The sequence below is a fragment of the Balaenoptera ricei genome, chromosome 4, assembly GCF_028023285.1.
Source record: "Balaenoptera ricei isolate mBalRic1 chromosome 4, mBalRic1.hap2, whole genome shotgun sequence".
NCBI lineage: Eukaryota > Metazoa > Chordata > Mammalia > Artiodactyla > Balaenopteridae > Balaenoptera > Balaenoptera ricei.
In genome coordinates, this window is record NC_082642.1 from 112,587,224 (window position 1) to 112,599,393 (window position 12,170).

General features: G+C 35.6%; 1 protein-coding gene across 9 annotated transcripts in view; it reads left to right on the forward strand.

Moving 5' to 3' along the window:
* The window catches only part of SENP7 (SUMO specific peptidase 7), a 149,564-nt gene that overhangs the window by 74,388 nt on the left and 63,006 nt on the right, over positions 1-12,170 (forward strand). For 5 of the 9 annotated variants that reach the window (XM_059921236.1, XM_059921237.1, XM_059921240.1 and 2 more), the window contains one exon: positions 2,145-2,339. The exons of the other annotated variants lie outside the window; for them this stretch is intronic. In XM_059921236.1, the coding sequence (XP_059777219.1) occupies positions 2,145-2,339 (195 nt within the window). The remainder of the gene's footprint in view (positions 1-2,144; positions 2,340-12,170) is intronic. 9 annotated transcript variants of the gene reach the window in all.

The following is a 12,170-nucleotide window of genomic DNA, read 5'->3' on the forward strand; positions in this document are numbered from 1 at the left end:
TGTTGTTGTTGTTGATTATTCTCTTCAGTACTTTTTATAGGACTAATTTTCTATGGACTCTTTCTCTCGTATTTGGAGAGACAGCTTTTTTTTTAGGGACTCAACATTTAAAAACACATTTAAACATACTATAGTCAGGCATTTAAACAGAAGTAGTAAATTATAGCTGATATTTCTTTGGTATTTCTTCCTCTGTGCCCCAAATTTTCTCTTTATTTAAACACTACGGTTCTTGGATTATTTTCATTATGAGCCACATTTTAGAATTCAGTAATGATAGGGGACCATAAAAAGAGTGTATCATCTGCTCTTAAAATGAGCTATCAACTAGTATATCAGATTCTCTCATCTCTTAAAAGTAAGTAAAATTTTAATTGTGCTAAACTATGTGGAAAAAAATAGTTCTTACCCAATAAAATTCTCTCTTCTAATATTCCTGCATTTTCCCTAAAGCATTGAGAACTGTAGTTGAGTTTCCTTTAGTGATTTATTTCACAGCAATTCCTAGTGTGAGGTCAAACAGAAGAAATCTTGAGACTCCTTACTTGTCTTGTATTGTCTCCATTCCTACTTTAATTCCAGGATTTTAAGAAGGGTTCTGTCAGGCATCAAATATACAAAGCAGACAATAATAAATAGGATTCTTAGAGATTTAAATCATGAGAGGAGATAGAAAAATATCTCTGTCCTCCTCTCCCCACAGTTAGTGGTTGTACTAAATGGCTAACTTTCTTTGCATTCTTCCTTCACTCAAACTCTGAGTTCAGAGAGTTGTATTTACTACTAGCCTTGTTTTTAGATCATATACTGCTTAATCAACCCAGTACATATTTTGTGGAGGTTGTGCTGGAAATGGATATTTTTAAGGTTTCCTGAAGTATCTACAGAAAAGCTCAGTTATCTTGATGCTGTGGCAAGTTAGTATTGAGGATGCAGTGTAATGGAATAAAATTTTAAAAACCAAAAGATAATTGGCCCAGGTTCTTCTTCCAGGAAGAGTTGCTTATACTTGGGCAACCATTTAACTTTTCTGAGCTTTGAGTTCTTCATGTTTAAAATAAAGAGAAGGCTAAGTTATTTTAAAGTTCTCCTATGATTTGAAATTCTGCATTATCTGGAACATAGTGAAAAGAACACAGTGCCTCTATGTAGTGAAAATAGAGTACCTCTGAGAACTACAGCAAATGTAACAAAGTACAGGGAAGCTCACATTTTTTTACTTAAACAAAAGTACTCTGGCCCTTTCTAGGTGTTATCTATTGTCTCTCACAAAAGGTCAATAAAGTGCTTCAAGTGACATATGGGTAGCAGTCAAGGGGGGCATCTGATAAAGAGGAGATAGGAAACTTACAAAATACACTAATGTGAAGTAAAAAAATCACAATAATTTGGCCTGGGCCAGTCAGTTCAGGTCAGATAGTTGCCTTGAGGGCATCATTGTAGTGTGGAAAAGAACATCAGTTGTTTAAAGTAACAACTGGTTAACCAGGAGAAGATTAGGCTATCCTCTTCTGTTTAAGGATGATGTGAAACCACCACTTTAAAAAAGTTTGGAGTGTTAAAAATTACCTTTACTAAACATTTATTTTGTTGACCCTTTTCCCTGGTGCTATTATATAAAGCGTGTTTATTACCATCAGTATATGTGCTGTTTCACTTAAGGACTCTATCATTACCATAGATGCAATCTGAATGATGTCTTCTTTATTGGATTTAGCATTTGTCATTTACCAATTATGAGTATTGTTATTTACCAAGGACCTTTCTGTTGAAGGAGAAGAATAAAGATTTATTGAATTGGTTTGTAGTATCTGTGTTTTTAACAACTACTGGAAAAGAAAAAGAAAGCATTTTTTGAGAAAAATTGGTTAAAATTTTAAGCAACCCCAATAGCATCCACTAAGTATAGTTAAGCTATTATAGTGGCATGCCAATCTATGCCAATTTATAAGACATAAGTATGTCTAGAAACAAAAAAAAGAGTGTTCATCCAACATTTTGAGTTCTTATGGGCTGATTTCCAGGGTGGTATAATTCTAATAGCTTACTTGTACTGAGTTGAAAATGCTTGAAAATTCAACTTCCTAGAATTTTTTTTACTGCAAATTTCAGTACAGTACAGTGTTTGTTATTTTATATGACAGGATACCCAGAGTTATATTGACGAATGTCCTGGGAACGGAGTTAGGAAGAAAATACATAAAGACCTCATCTGTAACTGAGGCCAGTTTGGGTGATACAGACAACTTGCAATCAGAGCAGCTTTCTTCATCATCTGATGGCAGCCTAGAATCTTGTCAAAATCTAAATCCTCACAAGAGCTCCTTTTTATCTGAAAGGTATGTTTAGTGATAACTTTACTCAAAATAAATATTTTACTTATTCTCATGAGCCTTCCTCTATTCTTCCCCCACAGATATGCTACTGCTAAATGAGAGGCAGCTGTGCTCTGATGGCTAGTATAACTTTTCTCCCCTGGTGGCTGGAACGGCTATTGGAACCAACAGTCCATAGCTAATAATCAGTTTCAGACAGTACTGGTCACTCTACTTGTGTTTTGGGAAAATGGAGGCAGACTCTTAATGAAAATTTAGTTACCTATTTCAGTTTATTTGTCTGGTATAATTGAAATTCATTCTCCTGACATCTGTCTATTCCTTCTCCTTCTTTGTCCTATCCATCCATCTGGCTCTCTCTCTCTCCATCCATCCATCCGTCCATCCGTCCGTCCGTCCATCCATCCCTCCATCTTTTCTTATTCCCTATTTGTATACTCATATTCTAGAACTGTACCTGGCCATTAAATATCTGCTGAATGAATGACTGAATGCATTCCTCACAAAAAATGGCTTGAGATAGCTGAATTCCATTAACAAACATGGCTTACTGTACTAATAAGAGAAATGATAATCAGCAGTTGCTTTTGTTTTAAGCTTTAGGAAAGGCTCATTTGGGGGCTGTAAATAAGAAAAAAATTTGCAGTAAAAAGCTAGGGGATGTCAGTTAGTAAATAGTACTAGATCTTTTAACTTCCATTTACCGTGAACTTCTCTATTTTATTTTCTGCTTTCCACCAGTACAATAAATAGTTTTGATCTGAGTGAAAAATTATTGATCCAGTTTTAATTGTCCCTCTACCCCCAACCAAAAGGTAACTTCTGGTTTGCATTTCTCTTGTAAGCCTAATTACATTAAAGAGTATTTATGGTTGCCTTTTAAAATATCTATAACAAATTTCTTAATTTCTAACACATTCTGTTTTTATAAACTCTGTTTATTTCTTATGAACTTATAAATTTTATGAATTTTTCTCCTTTTGGAAAATATTTTGTGTTTCACTTAGGTTCTACTTAGTAAATTCTCAGTGACAATTTTAACTTTATACTTTTTCTGAATTTGCTGAAAAAAAAAAGAGCTCCAGTGGCATTATCCAGTTACTAATACATTTAATGTATAATCAGAGATAGTAGAAATGCATTTATCATTTTGCACTGTAAGTGTTTATATTTGCCTCCTGTACTAGACCATGAGCTCCTTAAGGAGAGATCATATCTTATTTACATTTATATCCAGTGCTTAGCTCAATACATATTGAATTTTGTGCACTTGGGTTAATGTTCATGTCATTTAACTTTGATCTTTGGTTTCCTTAGTTGTAAAAAGAGAAATAATTTTGAATAATGTTTCTAACCTCACAAAATTGTGTATAATCTTTTTAAAATCTCACTTGTGAGAATTCTTTATGACCATAAAATACCATACAAAAAAATGTTATTATTGAAGATACTTTCTGTAGAGAAAGTCACTTATGTACTGTTACCATGGAATTCAAATGACATCAGTGCATTCATGCTGTTATGAAAAATAGCACTATTGTGAGGATTCTGTGAAACTATCACATTGTAATCTATACTTTTCAGGCTTTATACCAACCTGGGGCTAAGGTTTACTAGTAATAACTCTAAAATTTCTGGCTCTTTCTAAAATCTATTCAGTGAGAACTCTAGGTCTCCTAAAGTCCTTTCCAAATAGTAAGGAAATTTCCAGGTGGTATTTGATATGGACCATGGAAATTCATTCTCTTGGTGGTAATTTTCTTTCTTTGAATCTTGCATTTAGAATAGGCATAGACATTGGAGCCAGATGCCTGGATTCAGATTTTAGCAGTACTGCTAACATGCTGACTTACCTTGGGCAAGTTACCTGTTCTATCTTTAAAACAGGGATAATTATACACACCTTATAGGATTATTGTGCAGATTTAAGGAGATAACCGATGTAAAATGCCTAGAACTTGATAGGTAACTAATAAATGGTAGTCACAATTGCCACAGCCATACTAGTATTACCATGTGGTTTAAGGAGTACTGTACTCCTTAAACCAAACTAGTTCTCTCTTCCCTTAAAATGAGTTCATTTTGAGGAGAATCCAGAGTGCCCCATAAATTTTAAGTATGGCCATATCATCACTTCAGTAGATATGCCCCATTAAAACTAAATACAGGATGAACACAGGATAGGCTCGAGGATGGGACTCTTGTAACCAACCTCCTCCTAGTTTGCCTGTCTTAAAATCAGAAAGAGTAAATAGAAATTAGATCTTCTCAGAAGGAAACATGATGTTCTGACATTATTGTTACTGTTCTGTTATTGTAGAGAATGTGGCCAACTTTGTTACAAAGATAGAATGTCAAGTAGCAACTAGAAGTTGGTGGGTTGAAGAATGGGGGCTATGGCTGAAAACTGAGGAGGTTTCCTCTGAAAACCCAATGCTTGTGCCCTTGATGATACATATGGAAAAATGTTGTATGAAGGCTAAAAGTCTTACTTTAGCCTTAGCTTGTCTTTAGTGTTCAGAGCTGTTATTACCAATTTTAATGACAACCTGAATGTAATTATATAGGAAAAAAAGTCTTGTGTTTTATGCCAAAAATAAAGGATTAATAGAAAACACCAAAAGTGAATAGGAAATTTAAATTAAAATGGCCACCTTGAAGTAGCATATTTGTTTTTTCTAGATGCCAATTTATTATTTTAACATATAGATACTTAATTATTAACCTTTATTTTATTCCTATAATAATTTTTAATTAATATTTATTAAGTCTTCACTATGATATTACACTGTGATAAATGCCATACCTGTATTAACTTATTTAGTACAGACTTGAATTGCAGCTCAGGCAATTTGCTTAACTTCTCCTTCTCTGTACCTCAGTTTAGCCCATCTGTAAGATAAGATAATACCTAGGTATGCTGGAGGAGTAAATGAGAAAATCAGTTTTTATCTTTTAATTTGATAACTTTTTACATCAATACATAGAGATCTATTTTATCTTCTTTTACATATATCTACTTCCTTATGAGTGGACATTTAGGGTATTTTTCATTTTTTATCTGTATAACAATGCCATAATAAATGGAGTTATCTTTTTTTAAATTTATTTTTAAAATAAATTTATTTATTTATTTATTTTTGGCTGCATTGGGTCTTTGTTGCTGTTTGCGGGTTTTCTCTGGTTGTGTTGAGCAGGGGCTACTCTTTGTTGCGGTGCATGGGCTTCTCATTGCAGTGGCTTCTCTTGTTGCAGAGCACGGGCTCTAGGTGCGTGGCCTTCAGTAGTTGCAGCACGTGGGCTCAGTAGTTGTGGCTCGCTGGCTGTAGAGTGCAGGCTCAGTAGTTGTGGTGCACGGGCTTAGTTGCTCTGCGGCATGTGGGATCTTCCCGGACCAAAGCTCGAACCCGTGTCCCCTGCATTGGCAGGCGGATTCTTAACCACTGCGCCACCAGGGAAGTCCATTAAGTTTATTTATTTAATTTATTTAGTTTTGGCTGTGTTGGGTCTTCGTTGCTGCACGCAGGCTTTCTCTAGTTGCAGTGAGCGGGGCTACTCTTCATTGCGGTGCACGGGCTTCTCATATTGGTGGCTTCTCTTGTTGCAGAGCACGGGCTCTAGGCACACAGGCTCAGTAGTTGTGGCTCGCTGGCTGTAGAGTACAGGCTCAGTAGTTGTGGTGCACGGGCTTAGTTGGTCCACGGCATGTGGGATTCTCCCAGACCAGGGATTGAACCCATGTCCCCTGCATTGGCAGGCAGATTCTTAACCACTGTGCTACCAGGGAAGTCCCAATAAATGTTTACATATATGTCTTTGTGTATTTATTCTTATAAATCTTATAGTGCCATTCTCCTGAATTTTATCCAGAATTAAGTGACATCATTGAAATTTTTTGATGACCTGTTGGCAAAAATAAATATAATTGTTTTCAATAAATTGTTTTCATTTCAGTCATTTCGTATTTTAGTGAAGATGGATTTTGTATTTCTCACATGAGTTTCCTCTTTAGTCTTTGCATGCATTGGGGTGTTTCAGTTGTTTCTTACTGATTTGTAAGAACTCTTATGAAAGGTACTAACTCTTTGTTATATGTGTTGCAAAAATATTTTTAGGTTTCCTATTTGTAATTTTACTTTGTTTATAATAACTTCTGTAGTATTGATACTTAAAGTTTTATTTTGTAAAACCTGTCAGTGTTTGACCCCAGTGTTTTGGTTTATTCTTGGAAAGACCTCCTCAACCCCAAGTATAAAAATAGGTCAGTGAACTACAGTTTTAATTTGTGAGTTTTTAAATGAGGTATTAGGCCCAGAATAACAGTCTGGAGATAACTTTTCTAATTGTTTTGATTCCTTTTTGCCTTTCTGGAGTCTGGTATAAATGTCTATGGATACATGGGTTGCTTCCACTTTTTGGCTATTGTGAATAATAACACTGTTATGAATATCAGTGTACAAGTATCTGTGTTTCTACTTTTAATTCTTTTGGGTGTATATCCGAAAGTGGAATTGCTGGATCATTTAATTCTATTATTAATTTTTTGAGTAACCCCCACACTGTTCTCTGTAGTAACTGCACCATTTTACACTGACACAGCAGTGCACAAGGGTCCTGGTTTTTTCATATCATTGATAACACTTGTTATTTTCTGTGTTTGCATAATAGCCATCCTAATGGGTGTGAAGCGATATCTCATTGGGCTTTTGATATGGTTGTCCCTAGTAATTACTGATATTGAACATCTTTTTCATGAGTTTATTGGCCATTCATGTATCTTCTTTGGAGAACTGTCTATTCAACTCCTTTGCCCATTGATGAATCAGGTTGTTTTTTATTTATTTATTTTATAACATCTTTATTGGAGTATAATTGCTTTACAATGTTGTGTTAGTTTCTGCTCTATAACAAAGTGAATCAGCTATATGCAGACGTATATCCCCATATCCCCTCCCTCTTGCATCTCTCTCCCACCCCTCTAGGTGGTCACAGAGCACCAAGCTGATCTCCCTGTGCTATGCTGCTGCTTCCCACTAGCTATCTGTTTTACATTTGGTAGTGTATATATGTCAGTGTTACTCTCTCACTTTGTCCCAGCTTACCCTTCCCCTCCCCGTGTTCTCAAGTCCATTCTCTGCGTCTGTGTCTTCATTCATGTCCTGCCCCTAGGTTCATCAGAACCATTTTTTTTTTTTTAGATTCCATATGTACGTGTTAGCACACGGTATTCGTTTTTGTCTTTCTGACTTACTTCACTCTGTATGACAGACTCTAGGTCCATCCACCTCACTACAAATAACTCAGTTTCATTTTTTTTATGGCTGAGTAATATTCCATTGTATATATGTGCCACATTTTCTTTATCCATTCATCTGTCGATGGACACTTAGGTTGCTTCCATGTCGTGGCTACCGTAAATAGAGCTTCAGTGAACATTGAGGTGCATGTGTCTTTTTGAATTATGGTTTTCTCAGGGTATATGCCCAGTAGTGGGATTGCTGGGTCATATGGTAGTTCTACTTTTAGTTTTTTAAGGAACCTCCATACTGTTCTCCATAGCGGCTGTATCAATTTACATTCCCACCAACAGTGCAAGGGGGTTCCCTTTTCTCCACACCCTCTCCAGCATTTATTGTTTGTAGATTTTTTGATGATGGCCATTCTGACCAGTGTGAGGTGATACCTCATTGTAGTTTTGATTTTCATTTCTCTAATAATTAGTGATGTTGAGCATCTTTTCATGTGTTTCTTGGCAATCTGTATATCTTTGGAGAAATGTCTCTTTAGGTCTTCTGCCCATTTTTGGATTGGGTTCTTTGTTTTTTTGATATTGAGCTGCATGAGCTGCTTGTATATTTTAGAGATTAATCCTTTGTCAGTTGCTTTGTTTGCAAATATTTTCTCCATTCTGAGGGTTGTCTTTTTGTCTTGTTTATGGTTTCCTTTGCTGTACAAAAGCTTCTAAGTTTCATTAGGTCCCATTTGTATATTTTTGTTTTTATTTCCATTTCTCTGGGAGGTGGGTCAAAAAGGATCTTGCTGTGATTTATGTCATAGAGTGTTCTGCCTATGTTTTCCTCTAAGAGTTTTATAGTGTCCGGCATTACATTTAGGTGTTTAATACATTTTGAGTTTATTTTTGTGTATGGTGTTAGGGAGTGTTCTAATTTCATTCTTTTACATGTACCTGTCCAGTTTTCCCAGCACCATTTATTGAAGAGGCTGTCTTTTCTCCATTGTATATTCTTGCCTCCTTTATCAAAGATGAGGTGACCATATGTGCATGGGTTTATCTCTGGGCTTTCTATCCTGTCCCATTGATCTATATTTCTGTTTCTGTGCCAGTACCATCCTGTCTTGATTACTGTAGCTTCGTAGTATAGTCTGAAGTCAGGGAGCCTGATTCCTCCAGCTCCGTTTTTCTTTCTCAAGATTGCTTTGGCTGTTCGGGGTCTTTTGTGTTTCCATACAAATTGTGCAATTTTCTATTCTAGTTCTGTGAAAAATGCCATTGGTAATTTGATAGGGATTGCATTGAATCTATAGATTGCTTTGGGTAGTATAGTCATTTTCACAATGTTGATTCTTTCAATCCAAGAACATGGTATATATCTCTCCATCTTTTTGTATCGTCTTTAATTTCTTTCATCAGTGTCTTATAGTTTTCTGCATATAGGTATTTTCTCTCCTTAGGTAGGTTTATTCCTAGATATTTTATTCTTTTTGTTGCAATGGTAAATGGGAGTGCTCCCTTAATTTCTCTTTCAGATTCTTTGTCATTAGTGTATAGGAATGTAAGAGATTACTGTGTATTAAGTTTGTATCCTGCTACTCTACCAAATTCATTGATTAGCTCTAGTAGTTTTCTGGTAACATCTTCAGGATTCTCTATGTATAGTATCATGTCATCTGCAAACAGTGACAGTTTTGCTTCTTCTTTTCCGATTTGGATTCCTTTTATTTCTTTTTTTTCACTGATTGCTGTGGCTATAACTTCCAAAACTGTGTTGAATAATAGTGGTGAGAGTGGGCAACCTTGTCTTGTTCCTGATCTTAGAGGAAATGGTTTCAGTTTTTCACAATTGAGAACAATGTTGGCTGTGGGTTTGTCAGATATGGCCTTTATTATGTTGAGGTAGGTTCCCTCTGTGCTTACTGTCTGGAGAGTTTTTATCATAAATGGGTGTTGAATTTTGTGGAAAGCTTTTTGTGCATCTATTGAGATAATCATATGGTTTTTATCTTTCAGTTTGTTGATATAGTGTATCACATTGACTGATTTGCATATATTTAAGAATCCTTGCATTCCTGGGGTAAACCCCACTTGATCATGGTATATGATCTTTTTAATGTGCTGTTGGATTCTGTTTGCTGGGATTTTGTTGAGGATTTTTGCATATATGTTCATCTGTGATATTGCCCTGTAGTTTTCTTTTTTTGTGACACCTTTGTCTGGCTTTGGTATCAGGGTGATGCTGTCCTCGTAGAATGAGTTTGGGAGTGTTCCTCCCTCTGCTATGTTTTGGAAGAGTTTTAGAAGGATAGGTGTTAACTCTTCTCTAAATGTTTGATAGAATTCGCCTGTGAATTCTGGGCTTTTGCTTGTTGGAAGATTTTTAATCTCAGTTTGAAATTCAGTGCTTGTGATTGGTCTGTTTATACTTTCTGTTTCTTCCTGGTTCAGTCTTGGAAGGTTGTGCTTTTCTAGGAATTTGTCCATTTCTTCCAGGTTGTCCATTTTATTGGCATATAGTTGCTTGTAGTAATCTCTCTTTATCCTTTGTAATTCTGCAGTGTCAGTTGTTACTTCTCCTTTTTCATTTCTAATTCTTTTGAGTCTTCTCCCTTTTTTTCTTGACGAGTCTGGCTAATGGTTTATCAATTTTGTTTATCTTCTGAAAGAACCAGCGTTTAGTTTTATTCATGTGTGCTATCATTTCCTTCATTTCTTTTTCATTTATTTCTGATCTGATCTTTATGATTTCTTTCCTTCTGCTAACTTTGGGGTTTTTTTGTTCTTCTTTCTCTAATTGCTTTAGGTGTAAGTTTAGGTTGTTTATTTGAGGTGTTTCTTGTTTCTTGAGGTAGGATTGTATTGCTATAAACTTCCCTCTTAGAACTGCTTTTGCTGCCTCGCATAGGTTTTGGGTGGTCGTGTTTTCATTGTCACTTGTTTCTAGGTATTTTTTGGTTTCCTCTTTGATTTCTTCAATGATCTCTTGGTTATTTAGTAGCATATTGTCTAGCCTCCATGTATTTGTATTTTTTACAGTTTCTGTGCTGTAATTGATATCTAGTCTCATAGTGTTGTGGTCGGAAAAGATACTTGATACAATTTCAGTCTTCTTAAATTTACCAAGGCTTGATTTGTGACTCATGATATGGTGTATCCTGGAGAATGTTCCATGAGCACTTGAGAAGAAAGTGTATTCTGTTGTTTTTGGATGGAATGTGCTATAAATATCAGTTAAGTCCATCTTGTTTAATGTTTCATTTAAAGGTTATGTTTCCTTATTTATTTTCATTTTGGATGATCTGTCCATTGGTGAAAGTGGGGTGTTAAAGTCCCCTACTATGATTGTGTTACTGTCGATTTCAATCCCTTTTATGGCTGTTAGCATTTGCCTTATGTATTGAGGTGCTCCTATGTTGGGTGCATAAATATTTACAATTGTTATATCTTCTTCTTGGACTGATTCCTTGATCATTATGTAGTGTCCTTCTTTGTCTCTTGTAATAGTCTTTATTTTACGTTCTGTTTTGTCTGATATGAGAATTGCTGCTCTAGCTTTCTTTTGATTTCCATTTGCATGGAGTATCTTTTTCTATCCCCTCACTTTCTTTCTGTACGTATCCCTAGGTCTGAAGTGGGTCTATTGTAGACAGCATGTATACGGGTCTTGTTTTTGTATCTATTCAGTCAGCCTGTGTCTTTTGGTTGGAGCATTTAATCCATTTACATTTAAGGTAGTTATTGATATGTATGTTCCTATTACCATTTTCTTAATTGTTTTTGGTTTGTTTTTGTAGGTCTTTTCATTCTTTTTTGTTTCCTGTGCAGAGAAGTTGTTTTAGCATTTGTTGTAAAGCTGCTTTGGTGGTGCTGAATTCTCGTAGCTTTTGCTTGTCTGTAAAAGTTTTAATTTCTCTGTCGAATCTGAATGAGAACCGTGCTGGGTAGAGTACTCTTGGTTTTAGGTTTTTCTCTTTTATCACTTTAAATATGTGCTGCCCACTCCCTTCTGGCTTGCAGAGTTTCTGCTGAAAGATGAGCTGTTAACCTCATGGGCATTCCCTTGTATGTTATTTGTTGCTTTTCCCTTGCTGCTTTTAATATTTTTTGTTTGTATTTAATTTTTGATAGTTTGATTAGTATGTGTCTTGGATTATTTCTCCTTGGATTTATCCTGTATGGGACTCTCTGCGCTTCCTGGAGTTGATTGAGTATTTCCTTTCCCATATCAGGGAAGTTTTCAACTATAATGTTTTCAAATATTTTCTCATACACTTTCTTTTTCTCTTCTTCTTCTGGGACCCCTATAATTCGAATGTTGATGTGTTTAATGATGCCCCAGCTGTCTCTGAGGCTGTCCTCAATTCTGTTCTTTCTTTTTTCTGCTCCCTGGCAGTTATTTCCACCATTTTATCTTCCAGCTCACTTATCCGTTTTTCTGCCTCAGTTATTCTGCTATTGATTCCTTCTAGAGCATTTTTAATTTCAGTAATTGTGTTGTTCATCACTGTTTGTTTGCTCTTTAGTTCTTCTACATCCTTGTTAAATGTTTCTTGTATTTTCTCCATTCTGTTTCCAAGAATTTGAATCATCTTTTCTAT